The 19510-nt window shown below is 41.9% G+C and overlaps 1 protein-coding gene across 2 annotated transcripts in view; it reads left to right on the top strand.

Annotated features, from left to right (window-relative positions):
- The window catches only part of LOC107585562 (chromodomain-helicase-DNA-binding protein 7-like), a 64794-nt gene extending 49401 nt beyond the window's left edge, over positions 1 to 15393 (top strand). For both annotated transcript variants that reach the window (XM_016272639.1, XM_016272632.1), the window contains 17 exons: positions 3134 to 3333; positions 3437 to 3596; positions 5104 to 5193; positions 5637 to 5740; positions 7090 to 7219; positions 7373 to 7430; positions 7523 to 7583; positions 7677 to 8013; positions 8116 to 8324; positions 9113 to 9874; positions 10113 to 10270; positions 11337 to 11564; positions 11685 to 12089; positions 12188 to 12385; positions 12495 to 12632; positions 12724 to 12828; positions 13356 to 15393. In XM_016272639.1, the coding sequence (XP_016128125.1) occupies positions 3134 to 3333; positions 3437 to 3596; positions 5104 to 5193; positions 5637 to 5740; positions 7090 to 7219; positions 7373 to 7430; positions 7523 to 7583; positions 7677 to 8013; positions 8116 to 8324; positions 9113 to 9874; positions 10113 to 10270; positions 11337 to 11564; positions 11685 to 12089; positions 12188 to 12385; positions 12495 to 12632; positions 12724 to 12828; positions 13356 to 14366 (4354 nt within the window). In that variant the 3' untranslated portion in view covers positions 14367 to 15393. The remainder of the gene's footprint in view (positions 1 to 3133; positions 3334 to 3436; positions 3597 to 5103; positions 5194 to 5636; positions 5741 to 7089; positions 7220 to 7372; positions 7431 to 7522; positions 7584 to 7676; positions 8014 to 8115; positions 8325 to 9112; positions 9875 to 10112; positions 10271 to 11336; positions 11565 to 11684; positions 12090 to 12187; positions 12386 to 12494; positions 12633 to 12723; positions 12829 to 13355) is intronic.
- Positions 15394 to 19510: the final 4117 nt, after the last annotated feature.

Genomic DNA, 19510 nt, shown 5'->3' with positions numbered 1-19510 from the left:
GACCACCCCCCCCCGCGGGGGGGGGGGGGGGGGGAAATCCCCACACATTTCCCACATAGAAACATACAAGTTACAATTATTGCTGCCAACTAATTCTATGCATCAGACTATTTCAGTCCATATTTTTTGAAAACATCAATAGGTCTCTATTTTCCTCAATCGTAGCTCGCAATGGAAACCAGCTTTAGCAGGAAGTCCATCCCAGTGCCATGAGACAGGATATTCAGCTTCCTGCTTTGTTTTATCGCCATCCAAATTCCCCTCGTCTCGTCTTGTTTTCCATTTGGAATGAGAATATCTGGTAGCTCACAGCCCACCAGTGCAGTGGCCGAGTTTGTCACGCTTTCTTGTCCCGGGGCAGTGGCAGACATGGCGCTATCTAACGCACAGAATTAATTAAGCGCCAGGCCTCAGTGCACTCGGCACTAATCATGGCTGGGTGCACGCACCATGTCTGACCAGTATTTTTTTTTTCTTTTTTCAGTCAGACGTGTCTAGACCCCTGGGCTATACGGTAAATTAGATCCATCAAGTCTGAGGGATTTGTCTCTTCTGATGTTTTTTTTTGGAAAAGCAGTGTAGGGCTGTGAAAACAGAGCAGACCAAACCCCCCCCCGCCCCATTTCCCCCCCCCCAAAAAGCCCTTTAGGCCTGTGCTTAGAGAGCGCTTGAGTACTCCATCAAATAACAAGGGCATTGGGTCTCCTCATGGTCATGTACCATGCCAGCAATGCAGTGGTGCCACCCCTCCTCCTTCAGTTTGTGAGAAATGGCACAACCGTAGAGTAATATTATTATACTTGAACGATCCTGACACTGTGCTATTTCTTTCCCCCAGACAGTACAAATGCTCTTTTTGAATTAGTTTAAAGCTGCAGTCCGTAACTTTTTTTTTTTTTTTTTGGTTAATGATCCGAAATCAATATTTGAGCAAGTGCATAACCAGCCAGTGTTCAAAACTATCGCCTTACTTTATCCTTACTGTTTCACAACAGTTATCTTATAATGTTTTCTAATTTGAGTGGTACGGGGAAATTCGAGCATGCCGCTGCGTCATTACATCACATCTGTAAACATAAAGAAGTTGTCCCAGCATGTGAGGATCCTGCTGGCGGCGGATCGTTTATAGCCTTTTCTCACAGCAGCTGGAATAATTAAATGTATAATTTTGATGGCGGATTGTAATCCAGGAAGGATTATGTGTTTATGAAACATGTGAATTAAATTATATTCAAAAAAAATTCTGATTACAGATAGCCTGGGATTACACAAGATTTGTATTTTAAAGACAACCAGTTCGAAGGGAGCATAATTTGCTTTTTGGGTTAAAATAATTTCTTAATGACATTCAAGTGGTATGACAATTAGAGATTAGACTGTTCAGAAATTGAAATGTACTCCCTTATAAACACTATATTCACAGTCACGTAATGCTGATGTTGTTAACAACAATTTGAGAAAAAAGTATAACAATAATAATAATTTGCACGATTTGATGTGATATGAGCTGATTTAGATTAAAGGGGTCATATGATGCTATTTTAAAGATCATCATTTTGTGTATTTGGTGTAACTATGTTGACATGCTTTAATGTTTAAAAAACACATTATTTTTCGAATACTGTACATTATTGTAGGTCCTCTATGCCCCGCCTCTCTCAAACGCGTCGATTTCAACAAAGCCCCCTCTTTGACAAGTGCAGTCTGCTCTGATTGGCCAGCTGACCCAATGCATTGTGATTGGCCGAACACCACAAGCACGCGTTGGAAATGTAACGCCCCTTACCATAATCGCGAGCTTTAGCTTTCAAAGTAAATATCAAGACAGTTAATAATGTTGTTATTTTTACCTTTAGTTTAAGCCCTAAAGGGCAACAGAGTCGCGTGACAGACACCGTGATGATGCAGTACACAAGCCGCAGTTAAGACAGCTGACGTGCTATGACAGGCAGTTCACTTTCCTGTGATGTGACCCTGTTCCCCTCTCTCTCTCACACACACACACACACACACACACACACAACGCGTTACTCTGCGCTGTGCAAAACTCCGCATTTGAACAGTCAATAGCAAATACTTAAACTAATTACAAAACATACTTAGTCGCTGATTCAGAAGTGCCCTTATTTTTAATTTTATTTTTTTTACAAATAGCCTTTGTGCACAGCCAGCCTCGTACTCTTCTAGGTTAAAAAGAAACTGTCGTCCATAAAATACGTTGCACAAATTCGAACGTCTGGGTTGTGCTGTTCTGTTGTAAATAAATCTTAACCAATGATTCCTAATTGCATCTACTTCCGGAAGGCCAAATAAAGTGCTTTTGCTTTCGCACTGAAACACACAGCGTCTCCCTGACATGGCTGCATCAACACTACTGCGTTCCTGAAACCACGCCGCCTTTGCGTGCACATTTGGGTGGCATTATGCTAATATTTCCACATAGTGACTTAGACATGTAGGGGCATGTTAGAACGAGCCGTTTTAGGTAGGCGTGGTTGACTCTTAACTTTTATAAAGAATATCTCTTTGGATTTGAGACTTTAGTCTTTGCAACTTTACAGATCTTCTTTATGCACCAAGAGCTTGTAATACTCCAAAGAGAAAGGAAAACTTGAAATCGCATCATATGACCCCTTTAAATCACCATTGGTAGCACGATTTATTGTAATGCTTTTTCAGACTTGCTACTTGTTCAGATGACAATATCTGGTGAAAATTCTTATTTGGGTCATATTCCAAGACACAGGCTAGAATCTGCGATTGTGAAGTAGAGTAAATATCCACACCGGTGTGGTGACTGACTGCCACACACTCCTCAAAACATTAGATTCATCCGCACTGAAGCCACGCCGGCGCACAACCCACGTAAGGAAGATAATTCCGCTAACAGCTGCAATTGCAGGTTTTCAAACAGATGGCGACAAAGAGGCAAAACTTACGGACTGCAGCTTTAACTAGTCTTGTCGGTGACACCTTTTTTATTTTTTTTCTTCCATGCTTTTTTTCCCCATGCATTACAAAACCAAACAACTGCAGTTCAAAAAGACTTGAATTTTTGAAATAACTGAAAGGACACAAACTGAAGTTTTCACATGCTATATTTGCTCTGGCTAACTACTTCTGTTGTGCATAGCTGGGGCCGCTGGGGTGACATCCTGTCCCATGGACGCTTTAAGCGCCCACTGAGGGAGCGAGATGTAGAGACCATCTGCCGCGCACTCCTGGCCTACTGCCTGCTCCACTACCGTGGAGACGAGAACATCAAGAGCTTCATTTGGGACCTCATAACCCCTACCGAGGATGGCCAGAGCCGCACACTGACCAACCACTCTGGTAGGATGCTGATCTGGAACCAATCTGAAAACGGCATAATTTCTTTCCTTTGTCAGCATCTGCCTCTTCTTGTGCTAAACAATGGCATTTCTGTGGTTTTTAGGACTGTCTGCTCCAGTGCCCCGGGGGCGTAAAGGGAAGAAGGGGAAGCCGCAGGCTGCTCAAACTCACATGCCACAGGCTGACTGGCTTGCTGACTGTAATCCTGACATCCTCCTTCAAGAGGACAGTTACAAGAGACACCTGAAACACCACTGCAACAAGTATGTACCATTTCACAAACTGCCCTTTCCCACCTTAAAGACACTTGTGTATTAGTTAATATATCATATCTTATTTTTGTCCCTTGTTTTCCACTGCTTTGAATATTTCATTGGCAATATGTTGCACATCAGACATTGGTGCATTAGTATAATCTAGATCTATTCAGATTTGTACCTGACATGAATGGAAATCATTCCGCCAATTTTTGTATAATGATAAAAAAAATCCTTATCAAATGATTAGAAAGCTTGTGGAAATTCTCTGGTCAAAAAGTGAAGAGCCCAGATTTAAAATTCCACACAGCCAGCTCAGTTCTTCTGCTGCCGTCTTGTTTGAAAGTAACCTTTTGCCTTCAAAGCCTGATATCCTCAGAAGCAGGTGCTTTTGAAAACTTGTGATGAGCTTTTCAAGTTGAAAAAAAAAAAGTTTAGCTGAACATGTCCAAAAGCGAGTTAGCGCTGTTACCTTGTGGTGCAGATGTTTCATTAAGTTGCTTGGCTCCTCCGTAGTTTAGCTTTGACTAATGAATGTCAGTTAAAAATGGCCAACTGTAGAGAATCTGGCAAAAGAAAGAGTCCCATCTTTCTGGCAAAGGCTTCTGCCAAGTTCCTGAAATGAATGACAGGCCATGAGGAATCTTTTTCATCTCTGAAATTAAAGATTTTAAGATCACTCAATAATTCATCGTTCGGCTCATCAGGCCGCACATGATGATTTCGCCTCTCGCCCCACACGTCCATTATGCTTCGCGTGCTGCCGGCTTGCGTCTTTTGTTTTTCGAGGCCTCTCCGGTTTCATTTGATAAATAATTTCTGTTGCCAGGCCAGCATTGTTGTGTCCTGCCTTACGCTAGGCAGTGACAGAGAAAGCAAAACACTGGCTCTGATGTGCATCCAGAAAAGGGGAACAGAGCAACAGCTGAGGAAACGTTATGAGACGATAAATTTGAGGTGCTTAGACCGCCAACCATCTGCTCGCCGCACTGCAAACTTCTGCCTCTGTACTTTGGAGGCGTCCCGTTAGCACCTCCCCAACTTCCCTAACAGCATTAGGAAGGAAATGAAAACGAGAGGATGAAGGTGTTGGAGTGCATACGCGTGGAGGAGGGGGGTGATGGTGGGTACGGGCGGCTCCCCAAGCACAGCGGCGCAGTGCCAGGCCAGGTGCCAGGCAGACCTGTTGGAAGCGGGTGAAAGGCGGCACACACAGAGGTGATTATGTGCAGCCATCTGTCAGGCGTGGAGGCTGCCGCACAGCGTTGCTAATCAGCCCTGGCAGCATGATGGATGAGCCATGGCACATGCCAAAGAGCTGCTGCTGCTGCTGCCGCTGCTACTGCTGCTGGCACAGCTCAGAGCTGGCCAAACTTGCTCACTCTTTTGTTTTCTGCCTTCTCTCCTTCCCTTTGTGCCTTTTTCCTTCCTTTCATTCTGTGTGTCACTCCATTAACCCCAACTCATCTTTGTTTGTTTTTTTTGTCTCTCCTGTTCTTTCTATCTCTGACAGAGTGCTGCTGCGGGTCCGCATGCTCTACTATCTGCGACAAGAAGTCATCGGAGACCATGCAGACAGAATCCTGGAGGGAAACGATTCAGGGTTGGCATCTCTCTCCATTCCCTTCTACCGAATCCTGCCTGCTGTTATCTTTCCTCTCCCTCCATCACCTTCTCCTCCTCCTCCCCCTTTCTGACAACACCCCCACCCAGATGTGCATGCATTTATAATGTGCAAATGTGCCCGCCATGTTGATGCTCTCAAGGACTTGACTGAAGTTCTAATGACTGCGAGGGGCTCGCGTGTGCATGCAAGTGCATGGGGTGAGATAAGCGAGTGGCTCAGATCTCTGGCTGTAATCAGGTTGGCCCTGAATAAACAAGATGAGAAATGGGCCTAAATGAGATGCGGCTTGCTAATGCTCATGTTTCCTACCAGATGTCTGCAGATAGACGTTAATGCCGCTCTCATTAGATTATGTGCCACTGTGGCCATGTCCTGGTTTTAATCACTCTTTCCTGTGTTTGTTTGTCTTTTGCTTATAGCGAGTTGGATATCTGGATCCCGCAACCCTTCCACGCTGACGTCCCCACTGATTGGTGGGATCTCGAAGCGGACAAGTCCCTCCTAATCGGCGTCTTTAAGCATGGTAAGCTCCGCCTCTTCACAGCTGACACTCTCTGATTGGTGCTTTTGCGGTGACAGGCGACAGTTTTTGCTAATGTTGAACTATTGTAATATTGCCTAGAGATTGATTGGTGATATTTTCCGAATGGCTGATCCTGCACTCGATGGGCTGATCCTGCACTGGAAAGAGCCGAGATCTAATCCATCAGAGGCAACAGGCACCTCTCAGCACATTTTATTAACATTGACCCGCAGTGTTAAGAAGTGTTCTGGGAGAACCTGCTGAATTCCCAGTTTGGGACGTGGTTGTTTTCTTTTGTAAAGCTGCGCAGCTGTCCCAATTTATCTTTCAGGGAAAACAAGGCCAAAAGCTGTATTTAAAAAAAAAAAAAAGAGATGGAGAGGGGTTTCTCTGCTGCTGACTTTTAATTGTATTAAGTATAGTAAGAGCCGCTTTATTTAATAATGTCCGCTGCTCTCGCCACCGATATTAATCTTGGCGAGGGGCTTTTATTCTTCGCTCAGATTGGTATTTTTTTCGTGAATGTGTGTACAGAGAGCTCTCTCTCTCTCTCTGCTCTCCCCCAGTGCGCTGCGCTACCTCGTTAACTCAGCTGGCCTCGCGCACACACACACACACACACACAGGAGCGTGCATATAACACAGGCAGCCTGTTCTTAATCATAATCCCAATTCAGTAGGGAGGTCTGGGGAGGAAACGGGGAGAGAAGAGGTGGCAGGCCTGGACTGCAGAGGAAAGAGTGATGGCCTATAAACTCCCTCATGATTACAGTTTGGCTCGGGGCGCGGCGGCAGTTAGGAACAATGTGTCACCGCATAAATCCTAATTGAAATGTGATGTTCTGGCGGGGGGAGGGGGTGCTCGAGCCCCGTCTGATCAGCGGCTCAGCTGAAGTGGGTCCAGCCTGCCAATCGCCTCCCCTGTTGTGCACTGTAGGGATCCGCAGGCTCAAATCTGTTCTGCTTGGACAGTTTCAACGGGCATTTTCCTTTGGCTCTGCCTTTTGTTTCTTTAAAAAATATATTTTGGTTTGATTTAATCTTCTGGTAGTTTTTGAAAGGAATTATAAGGTTGATTTAATTTTTAAGGGTTTTTTTGCAATCTTACATTATTATTATTATTGTTTTTTTGGTACATTAATTGTGGCACAAGTTTTTAGCACCTCACGCAACTAACATTTTATTTAAACATTAGATTTTTTCAATTTCATTTTAAACTGCATTTGACACACCAGTAATACTTTTCTCTGCTTTCACATCACCAGGGGAAATAAAAGTTCCCCAGCCCACAGCCCAGCCTGTAATTATGCATATTTTATATTCACCGCTGCTCTCTTTTCATCCGCTAGGCTACGAGAAGTATAACTCTATGCGTGCTGACCCCACCCTGTGTTTCCTGGAGAGGGTGGGCATGCCTGATGCCAAGGCCATCGCTGCCGAGCAGAGGGGAGCGGACATGATGGCAGATGGTGTCGAGGGGTAAGTTTGGCCCAAAATCACAGCCCCAGCAAGAGGGACTCCTCCTGCTCTTTCTTTCTTTGGCTCTCTCCCGCTTTATCGCTCACCCTGCTTTCCTTTTGGTTCTTTTCTTTTTCTCTCCCACACTAAAAGCTTTTCTCTTTTTCACAATAGAGAGGATGAGGACCCAGAGTACAAGCCACTCCGGATGCAGTTTAAAGACGATCTGGATGTGAGTTTGGAAATACATTAATCTTGACTGTATCTAAAATCAGTATTGGTAATAAATTGGCTAATGTAATGTTTTCTTTACCATGTTTGTAGGATTTTACAAACTCTCCCCTGGATGATAAAGATGATGGGATGGATAGCGAGACTGGAGAAGGTATTTATTTCCCCAGCATACAGGTGTTACCCATCATACTTGAGATTTTTACTTTACTGTGCTCACCGTTGCCGTCTGTTTGTCCACCCTCAGTGCCTAAGCCTGGTGAGAATGGGAAAGCAGGCAATCTGTACTGGCCGCCAGCTTCTGCTCTGACAGCCCGATTGCGCCGCCTCATCACGGCCTATCAGCGCACTCACAAGCGTGAGCAACTAAGGCAGGACGCCATGACTAAACCTGACCGGCGCCGAGGCCGTCCACGTGATGACATCCTTGCCATGGTGACAGAGGGAGGAGCTTATGCTCCAGATGGAGCGGTGGCTTTTATGGCTGAAGGAGGGCCTTTCATGGCCAAGGGATCACCTTTCATCCCTGATAGCGCCGCCCTGCTGGCTGATGGAGCAGCTTATTTTAAAGAGCGAAGGCAGAGGTGAGTTACATCTAGATTTTCCATTTAAAAAAAAAAAAAAAACTATATTTCTCCTTTAGTCACACATGACCTCATTTCCATTTTCCAACATCTGTTTTCCAGATGGACAAGGCGTGAAGAGGCCGATTTCTACCGTGTAGTGTCCACATTCGGTGTGGTTTATGACGTGCACAGACATTGCATTGACTGGTCCCAGTTCCGTGCTTTTGCTCGTCTAGAAAAGAAGACAGACGAAAGCCTGGAAAAATATTACTACTCTTTTGTGGCCATGTGCAAGCGGGTGTGTCGGATGCATGTCAAATCCGAAACAGGTGAACTACTGTCTTTTTTAATTATTTGAATTTATCTTGTCAATTCCTGCTTGCTTGTTGTTTTTGTTGTCTAGTCCCAAAATATTTTTTTCTTCATTTGTGATCACAACCTAGTCTGCTTCCGCTACCTTTGAGTAGCTCCAGTTTCCTGTCAGTTATGTCTTCATCCCTAGAAGAAAAATATTAGCAGAAGAAACATGCAAGATATATCAGAACTGTATCGATATTAGCTTGTATATCTTTTTAATACTGGACATTGTAATATTGTGAAGTCTGAATTTATTTGTAATTAGCATATTAAAAAAAAAATAAGTCCCTTTCGTGTGTCCAAACATTTGACTGGTACTATATATAGAATACAGTATGTACATAAACAGAATATATATACATAAACACATTTTTTGCAATGATCACTCGAATATAGTGATCTAACACTTATAACAACGTGACAAAGATATGTAATGATGGAGGCAGGGCATCTAACAATTTAGTAAAGTTGAAGTTTATAGAACTTTAATTCAATTCCATTCAACTTTATTCTGTTGAAGTGGATTTCACTTTGGAACATTCATTCACGGATTTGTGTGGTCTTATTTGGAGATCGGCGGCATATTTGCCGATATATCGGCGAATAATATTGGCTAAACGATATACCGGTCGGGCTCTTATTTATATATATATATATATATTTTTTATATTTTTTTTTATATATATAAATATTTTTTTCATTTTGATTAGAATTTTCCTATTCTCGATTATGCAACTGGACATCATATTTCTATTTACAGAACTGCCAGACCCCACCCTCATCATTGACCCCATTACAGAAGAGCGAGCTTCACGGACACTCTTTCGTATCGAGCTGCTGCGGCGGATCAGGGAACAGGTGTTGCCGCACCCTCTGCTGGATGAGAGGATGAGTCTGTGCCAACTAAGCCCTGACCTCCCAGCCTGGTGGGAGCCCGGACGCCATGACCGAGACCTCCTGCGGGGCGCCGCAAAGCACGGTGTCAGCCGCACTGACTACCACATCCTTAACGACCCCGAGCTGAGCTTCTTGGAGGCCCATCGGAAGTTCACACAGGGCAAGGGTGCGGAGGTGCCCATCGTGTCTGATCCTCTTACACCTCTGAACCTGCTTAAAGACAAGGAGGTGAAGGAAGAGCAGGTAGATGACTTTGTGCCCAAAGTGGAGAATGGTGACATAGAGGTCAAAGAAGAAAAACCTGAAGCCCTCTCTCCTAAAAAAGAAGAGGATGCAAATGATTTGGGTCTGAAGCACGAGCCTAAAGAGGAAAAGATAGAAGTGGAGGAGAAAGATGATGCAATGGAGGTTAAGACCAAGGTAGAGCAGGGTTGTCCTGTGGATGGTATGGCTGATGAGAAGCCCATGAATCAGGAGCCCACTACCCCTGAGGACAAAAACGCTGAGGATGAGAAAGAGCCACTGACCACTGAGACTAAACTTCCTACTGACAAAACATCCAAAGAAGTTGAGGAAGAGAAGATGGATGAGGACGACAAATCAGAAAAATCTTCACAAGCTGAAGGTGAATGTTAAACATTTGGGGTTTCATTTCTGTTGACACTACATTTATGGTGTAGGCTATGCATCAGAGAAACATGCCTAAAACATTTTTGTATGATACAAAAACAGTTTTAGAACAAGCTCTTTCTTTATTTTAATTTCTTTAATTGGCTGGTCAGGATGCTCAAAAAGTAATGGATTTTGATTTGGGAAATCTTATTGCAGTTAAGCTTGTATTAAAAGATGATTTTTATTTGCAGTTGGAGGAGCCTCTGAGAGGAAGAATTTTGATGAGGAGAGTAACGCCTCCTTGAGCATGGCCCGCGATGAGACCAGGGACTGCTTCAATGTTGATGACGTTGAGCCGTCAGCCTCTCAGATGTTCAGTGAACGTTCACTGTTCTCTTTCTGGCCCAAGGTTAGTTAAACCATTTTTTCCACTTCACTCAATTTCCTTTCCTTTTTTTCAGATTGACTATGCATTGACACATCCATTTCCACCCCTCTTCTAGCATGTAGTAATATAGTTTGCCACAAATGTGGTTTAGAGATAAATTAAGAAAAATGAAGCCAAGCCCAAAGCTTTGAAGAAGACGTGATGTAGGGGTGGGCGATATGACCAAAATCTTTTATCACGATACGAGTACTTTTATATCACGATAACAATATGTGTCACGGTATAGTTATTTTTTTTTCTTTTAATTATGTTTTTATGATATTAAAATCTTTGATACCATAGAATTTTCATAATCCTTGTCACCAATGTTGATATCAAACTAATACAAGGGGGGGAAAAAGGAAATCAAGCTCACTGGAGATAAATAAACAGTCAGTGATGAAATAAGGATAAGAAACTAATTACAAGCAATAGGACAAAAAACTACAATAAGAAATACATTGTGTAAATTAGTCTTCACTGTGTACGTTTTTTATTTATTTATTTTATATATATATTAGGCATAATCATTTATTTATTTTCTTATTCTAGTTACAAAAATGATTTGGTCAGGAGCAGTGAGAGCTCTGTTGTTTGTTTCAACAGCCTAAAATCAGTTGTTTTAAACTGCAGTGCTTAAAAACGTGTGTAAACATCAAGTTTTCGTTGTTACGTTTCTGCCTGCATCCCCTTGTAATGCATGTAAGACTGCCGTCATTCAATGAAAAGATATTGCCTTAAACAATGTATTTTGCGGCACCACGAAATAAACGATAGAGCATAATATGAAATGATAGACTTTTTATTTTGTCCATCCGATATATATCGTCATATCGCCCAGCCCTAATGTGATGCATAGTGAAAAGACTGTACTTAGAGTTTCAGAGCTTCCTCCTTTAATAACAGGGCAAAATTGCATTATAAGATCCTTGCGACATGAAACCGGAGCTGAAATGGAGAAAATGAGAGACTCTCTAGTTCATTATGTATGCATCCACGTGCACACACTCACTAACACTTGTGCTTTGCTTCTGTGTTTGTACTTCAGGACAGGGTAATGATCAATCGTATGGACAACATCTGTGAAGCGGTCATGAAGGGCAAGTGGCCTTCCAACAGGAGGCAGTTCTTTGACTTCCCAGGCCTGTTGCCTGGCTACAGCTCCATGGCAACGGACAGCCCCCTGCAGAGGCAGAGTCTTGGTGATCTCTCATTGGTGGCTCAGACCAGCTATAGTGGCAGTGAGGACCTCACCATGTCACCACAGGTCAACAAGGCAAGTCCCACCCCTAACCCGGACCGCTGCGCCTCCTGAGACTCACTATGGTTTTATAAAATGATCAAATAGATTTCAATAGTTACGTTTATTAAACACCCTCTCATTGTTCTCGTCCAGGACGATGCTTTGAGTCTGTCAGTACCTCGGCAGCGCAGACGCAGGAGGAGAAAGGTGGAGATCGAGGCGGAGCGTGCTGCCAAGCGCAGGAACCTGATGGAGATGGTCGCTCAGTTACGAGAGTCCCATGCTGCAGAAGGCCAAGCACAGGCCATAGACCTGACCAAGGCCCTGCAAGGCGTGTCTACCTCCTCTTCCTCCAACACTTTCCCTGGAGCCATGGCCTCCTCCGCAGCCCTGAAAGCACAGATGGAGCTGCTGCAAGCAGGCGCTTCCTCTAGACCCAGAGCCAACGGCTCTCTAATTGACACTGAACTCCCGAACCGGAGAAAAAGAGGTCGCAGGAAAAATGTGGAGGGGTTGGAACTGCTCTTTATGGGGAACAAAAGAGGACAAATCAATGCGGTACGAATCCTGTCAGGGTGTGATGTGGGAGTCGTGCCGTTTCATGTGGCACATTGACACTTTTCTTTTTCTAATTTTCTGTTGCTTTGCATCTGCAGGAAAATTCCGATGGGACCAAAGCTTTTGTGGATGGGCGGGCACATAGACCCATGTCATCTCCTGCACATAAGGCTCCCGTTGAAGGCCTAGAAGAGGGAAGCCATCTTACAGGGGAAGATGGACCCAGCACTAAGGACCTACGGGAGTGGCTGAGACAACACCCCACCTACACTATGGATATGCCTGGATACGTACCAGTGAGTGCATTTCTTTCTGCCCACCCAACTTTTTTTTTTTTCCCTGCTGGGTGATGTGGGAATGTTCTGTGCAGTTTTATCTTAGAGTTCTCTTGTTCTTATCTTTCAGAAGAATGAGGACCTCCTCTCTCAGTTTGCCAAGCCCAAACAGAAGAGACACAGATGCCGCAATCCCAACAAGATCGACATTAATACGCTGACCGGAGAGGAGAGAGTCCCTGTTGTTAACATTCGGAATGGGAGAAAGGCAAGTATTAATGTTTATCAATGGATCCAGTTAATTTCCCACAATATATTCTTTACACTCGCTGCAACGTTTTTAACTTGTATAACTACAGATGGGAGGAGCCATGGCACCTCCAATGAAGGATTTACCCCGCTGGCTGGTTGAAAATCCAGAATTTGCTATCGCCCCAGACTGGATGGATATAGTGAAGCAATCGGTGAGTATTTTATTAAATTGAGTGAATTCAGATCAATTTAGCCACTATTTGATAGTTTCAACTATTAGTAACTGTCATGTATCAAATTGGTTGTTGCTTTGTTTTTTTAAATATATTTATAATGTATACTACTACCATTCAAAAAGTTCCTGTTTTTTTTTTTTTTTTTTTTTTTTTTCCAACTTAATATTTGTAGAAACTGTTTTTTCTTAATTTAAATATAAAGCAGCACAACTGTTTTTGAACAATTGGAAATTTTTTTTGCATATTGATTTCTGAAAGATCATGTGACTGAGGACTGACTGAAGACCGCTTTCCCATCACAGGAATAAATGAGATTTTAAAATCTATTAAATTCAAGTTATTTTAAATTGTGGTATTGGACAATTACCGTTTTAATTGCTCTCTTGATCAAATAAATAGAGCCTTGGTGAGCACAAGAGACGTCTTGAAAAACATGAAAATCATATTAACTTTTCATGGTTGTTGTATATTCTTAAATTATAATATTTTCTTTTTGTTTCCAGGGCTTTCTCCCAGAGTCCATGTTTGACCGTCTTCTGACTGGGCCAGTAGTCAGAGAGGAGGGCGTGCGCCGCAGAGGCAGGCGACCCAAATCTGAGATCGCCAAGGCGACAGCAGCAGCGCAGGCAGTGGCTTCCACGTCCGGCGTTAATCCTTTGCTGATGAACGGGCTATTTGGCGGTATAGACCTGACCAGTTTGCAGGGCCTGCAGAACCTCCAGAGCCTCCAGCTGGCCGCTGGCCTCATGGGCTTTCCCCCTGCTCTCGGAGGGGGAGCGGACGCCAAGCACGCGGCAGCCATACTGCCTCTCATGCTTCCTGGCATGGGTGGCCTCCCCAACATGTTCAGCCTGGGGGGTCTGTTTGGAGGAAACCTGGCTGCCGCTGTGACGGGCGCCTCTGGCACAGAACAGGCTGAATCTGAGGAGAATCCCAAGCTGAAGACGGATGATGAGACCAAGGACGAAGGAGATGAGAAAGAGGAGAAGGAAGCAGAGAAATCGTCTGAAACAGAGTCTGCTGAGGCAACCGGTGACGCAGCTGCGCTGAATGCAGCCGTGGCCGCCGGCATGTCCACCAACGCGCTGGCCTTCAACCCTTTCCTGCTGTCCACCATGGCCCCAGGCCTCTTCTACCCATCCATGTTCTTGCACCCCAGTCTTGGCGGCCTGGGCATCCCAGGCTTCCCCCAAGCTTCTCTAGCTGACCTCCAGAGCGCTGTGTCCGGGGCCTCGGGGGCCACCGGCGAGGACAAGGAGTCTGGTAAAGGGCTCCGCACAAATCAGGACCAGAACGCCTCCACGGCTGACGTGGAAACTGCTGACAACACACTTGAAGACAGTGACTCAGAGGAGAGCCAGAACAAGACTGCTGATTCATCAGTACTAGATGATGACCTGGCAGGGCCAGCAGAGGAAATGGACTCCATGGAGGGTGGAATGGATGATGAGGAAGATGATGATGATGATGATGAGGATGATGACCCTGCTGATGAGGATGACAAAAGTGACTAAAAAAACTGAATCAGGCCTTCTAACATTTCCCCAGGGCTGAGGTGACACAGACTGAACTCTTGATAGAATGGTTAGTCCAGCTGTTTACATGCCAACTCAATATCCAAAACACTTTGGTCGTTTGGTTTTTGTTGACGGGTAACATTAAGAGGAAAGCAAATAAGCTGTCTCTGTAACCATTAGCATAGCCAGGGATGACGTGAACAGTTGTGCGGATGTCAAAAGGGTGTTGTTGTTTTTTTCCTGTTTTCCCTTACTTTTTTTGTTTTTATTTGTATTTTTTCCTTGAAGTCTTTGGCACTGTGTGGGTGCCTTCTAGATGAGATGGAAATTTCCTTAAATATTATAGGAATTAATCGTTCCGATAGTGCTATGCTGCTCTCTCCTTATTTTAATATTATTTTTTGTCACTTTTTTTTTTTCTTCTCTCTCTCTACTGTTGATATTGTAACAATGAGTAGCATCTTGTAATATTCAGTGATGTACAATTTAACGGCATTAAGACACTCTGCTGCTGAGGAAGAATCGTGGTTTTCGTTGTACTGTTCTGCTGAGAGGAGCGGGCAAAGTTCTCACATATCATAGCCTACACTCGGACTGTTCCCAGTCTCTCACTGACAATCCAAACGGGTGAGGAGACCTCTCGACCTGTGGAGACAGCAATAACGAAGGCAGCTTTTGAATGTTCAATTTTACTCTTTTGACTAAACACCGGAAAGTGTGGAAAAAGTGACATGAAATAAATTACTGAAGTCAAACTGTCTCATTGTATCCATGTTAATGCACTGGTGTAAGAATAAAATCAGGTACCTTTATCTATTTGAATGGACTTTTGTTACTTTAGCCACAAAGCTGAACAGCATTACCTCAATTCTAACTAGCCTTGAAGTTTACAGACATAAATGTTGTAAATGTTTTTTTCTTTTGTGAGTGTCCTTTTTTCTTTCTTTTTTTTTTTTGTTTGAAACCATCATGTATGATGAACTGTAAATTGCTGCCAACTGTAGTAATGATGCTTTTAATAAAAGTGACTCAATATTCACCTAGGAAACCAAAACTGTGTTTGTGTAGCTCTGTGGAGATGTCAAACAGCATCCTCTGACAACAACGAACCTTTTATAGCTATATCATCTAACAGAAATTGTTCATTCACTTCATGTTTACATCTGTTTGATCTGTCAAATTAGATTTGTTTGAAATAATTGTAAAGATTTTTTTTAATCATTAGCACCAAATAGTTCCAGTTAGGGAAGAAGCCGATAGAAGATCGTATCATGTATCGACGATAGTCAGAGATATCACCTGTGGCTGTCTGATGCCTTTGATGATAGCAGGATTTATTAGTGTTAGTAGTAGTAGTATTAAAAAAAAAAATTTATTATTGAACTATACAACTATAATGGTATTCACAAATACAAGTAAACCAGTATTAAACAAGGCACAAGTTTAAATTTTTAAAAAATTAATTAAAAAAATAAATAATAAAATAGATGTAAGGAGGGGTCATTTCATTACTCAACCAATTTTGGGGCTTTTCTAATTTTCATACATTCCAATGAAGGAAAATAGTTAAGTCTCTTTTGAATACATAAAAATAAGATCTTGTCTTCATACATTTGCATTTATGAATGAAAAACTTGCCCAAAATCAAAATTACATTTATGAAAAACTTTCTTTTTATCACCCAACAACATTCCAAACATAATATGCTTTCTAGCAAAAGTGGGCAGTGATCGAATCTTTGTTTCCAACCAAGAAGACGTACTTGAAGACATACATAGGAAACACTTGAATACACACAAGAAAAGAAAAGATGATCAGTTGTCTCTGTCAACAAAAAATACATGCATTTTCTTCAAAATTAAACCGACGTCTCAAAAACTCAGATGATGGGTATATACCATTAACTATTTTTAAAATGGGTTTCCTTAGCTTTAGGAGCTGCTGGAAAGCTAATATACTGTATTTATAATTTTTGTACAGTTGGCTTATAAGCTTGCATAACATCATTATGATAAGGAAATGTCAGATATAATATAGAATTGAAACGAGAGCGAATAAGCTTATTAGGAAGCATTAATCTGAGGTCATTCCCATTAAATAAGAGGGGTGGGAGTTCACATGCTCCATCTGGCATATAAACATAAGTGCTTTGTACTAGATTTATGAAAACTCTTTGAATGGCATTTAAAACACGCTCAAATAATTTGTGTTCACAACATAAATTATATTTTGCACAAAAGCCACTGAAAGTTAACAGACTCCCATTTTCATCCATTAAATGAAGAACTGACCAAACATCTTTTTCAAGCCATTCAAGAATACATAGACTTATATCTGGTCTAAATCTGTTGTTCCAAATGGGAATTCTATGAGGGGTGAAATTATGATTATATAATAATGTTCAATATAACAAAACCTGTTGGTGAAAAGAAGATAATTTGATTGGCAATCTGGAAGCCGTAAAATCACATCTCAATGGGAAATCAATTCCACCCAACTTCTAAATGTGCCTCTGGGAATGCAAAACCAAAAATGTATGTAATTTGTTATAACATTTTTAAGCCATTTTATCTTCAACATACCATTTATACAATAAAAGTCAAAGGCTTGTAATCCACCACTTTAATTACTGTTACTATTATCAGGCTAGTAATAGTATCAAAATAATATTAGGGCTGATTTGTTCTTTCGCATCTTTAGTGTTGCGCATTATAACCAATCAGACACGATTCCGCTGACTTTCTGAATGCAATGGCCAATCAGAGGCGTTCAGATGAGTTATCGCTGAAACAGGAGTTTTGTTCAGAGCGTGCTCGCGAATTCTCATAAACAAAATACAGATGTACGGGCGATGTAAGAATCCGTGTATCATTCGATCATTCGTTTTTTGATTTAATATTGAAAGTAGAAAAATGAGAAAACGGCTCCTTTTTCGTTTTTTCGTTTTTTTCCAAAAAACGAGAAATAAGAATTCAGCTTAGATTTTCGTTTTTCGTGCAGTTTATTGTCTAAAACTACCTGTGTTCACATAAATTAATAGTGGTCTGCGCTTGTCTACAATACATTCTCCCCACGCTGCAGTGCATCGCGCAGCTTTGCCACACATATTTTAATGGGTGGATAACTATAATAAAACAGGTATGCCTAGGGCCAAAAGGCTCTGCTTCAGTATGGTTTGTGTCAAGCCATTCATTAATCTGGCTGTTTGATGAAGAGATAAAATGTAGTAGAAATAAACATGTTAAGAATCAATAGAAGCGGAGGACTATTATTAAGGTTTTTTAGGACTATTATTATGTTGTAATGTTTGGTTGACCAATTAGCAGAGAGGGGCGTTTCATTCCCGCCCACATGTAGAGATTGAATATTCAAGTTGTTTATTCGTTTTCTATCCCTGAATGTAAAAACGAAAAATTAAGCCGGATTCTTGATTTTTCGTTTTGTTTGAATAATTGAAAAACGAAATATGTGCCCGTTTTTCATTTTTCAGATTTCAATATTAAAACAAAAATTGATTGGACGGAAGATACCCTGATTATACAGCTCTTATAACGGAAGTGTTTTTTAAACTGCATAAACTGGCGCTAGACTGAAATCAGTATGTTCTTTAAAAATGTAAATGTTGTTTGCTCATTTTCGGTAGCTGCTTTTTGAATAACTGAGGAAATGTAAGCCTTATAATTAGTAACTTAGTGTTTCTGTTAAATACAAATTCAGTCATAATAAAAATATTAGGCTGCTTTTAGCCTTAGGCTGGAGTTGGTTCACTTTCCGGTGTTGTTGCGAATTCTGACCCTTCCAGATTATTAACCCCCTGGTATCAGTAGGTTTAGGGTTAGATGTGGGGGAGGTTGCCAAGTCCACGGTTTTCCCGTGGAATTTGGCTACTTTAAAGGGGTCATATGATGTTGCTAAAAAGAACATTATTTTGTGTATTTGGTGTAATGAAATGTGTTTATGCGGTTTAAGGTTAAAAAAACACATTATTTTCCACATACTGTACATTATTGTTTCTCCTCTATGCCCCGCCTTTCTGAAACGTGTTGATTTTTACAAAGCTCATCGGTCTGAAAAGCGAGGTGTGCTCTGATTGGCCAGCTATCCAGTGCGTTGTGATTGGCCAAATATCTAAAGCGTGTGACGAAAATGTTACGCCCCTTACCATACTATGATGCCCTGTCAGGCCGGAGCGACCAGACAAAAACATTAAAACCCATTATAAACTAGGCATTTGTTGCATCCAGTGGGGACATAATTACGGATCATAATGTATTTTTACACGTTGCGTTGCGCCGCGTAAACATAAAACCATGTCTGCATTTGTGATCGGAGAAATGACAGACAACATGCGCTACTCTACACTGCTCAAAACTCGTGTTTGAATCGTCAGAGGCAAATTCTTTAAATATGAAAACGTACCTTCAGGCTGTGAGTCAGAACAGCCGGCATTGTAGTCTACTCTACCAGGATCAAGAAACAGTCCTCCATAGAATGCACTGCACACATCTGAATATTTGGGTTGAACTGTTCTGGAACAGTGTTGTAAATACAACTTAACCACTGATTTCTAATCGTGTCCTCTTTTGGAAGGCCAAACAAAGTAGTTTAGCTTTCACAACGAAACACACAGTGCCTTCACAACATGGCGGCTGCGGCAACAACAATACTACAGCGAGAATAAAAGTTACGCCTTCTTTCTTTGATTGAACATTTGGGCGGCGTTATGCAAATCTTCCCACATCATGATGTAGACATGTGGGGGCGTGTTAGAACGAGCCGTTTTAGGTAGGTGTGGCAGACTCTTAACTTTTATAAAGAATATCTCTTTGGATTTGAGACTTTAGTCTTTGCAACTTTACAGATCTTCTTTATGCACCAAGAGCTTGTAACGCTCCAAAGAGAAAGGAACCATTGAAATCGCATCATATGACCCCTTTAAGTATTTATTCTATTGCACTTTATCTCTTTGCATATTTCAGTTTAAGAGTTTTTTCTTTTACATACACCAAACTTTAAAATTGTATTCCTATCTATATTCTGAAGGCTTTTACTTAGGGGTTTATATATATATATATATATATATATATATAATTAAAATATGCCCCTAATATAACATGTTTCTCACTTTAAATTGTATATAA

This window comes from Sinocyclocheilus grahami, unplaced genomic scaffold (assembly GCF_001515645.1).
Source record: "Sinocyclocheilus grahami isolate Dianchi unplaced genomic scaffold, SAMN03320097.WGS_v1.1 scaffold5.1, whole genome shotgun sequence".
NCBI lineage: Eukaryota > Metazoa > Chordata > Actinopteri > Cypriniformes > Cyprinidae > Sinocyclocheilus > Sinocyclocheilus grahami.
The sequence above is the reverse complement of the archived record's forward strand: the minus strand, read 5'-3'. Positions and strand labels throughout refer to the sequence as shown.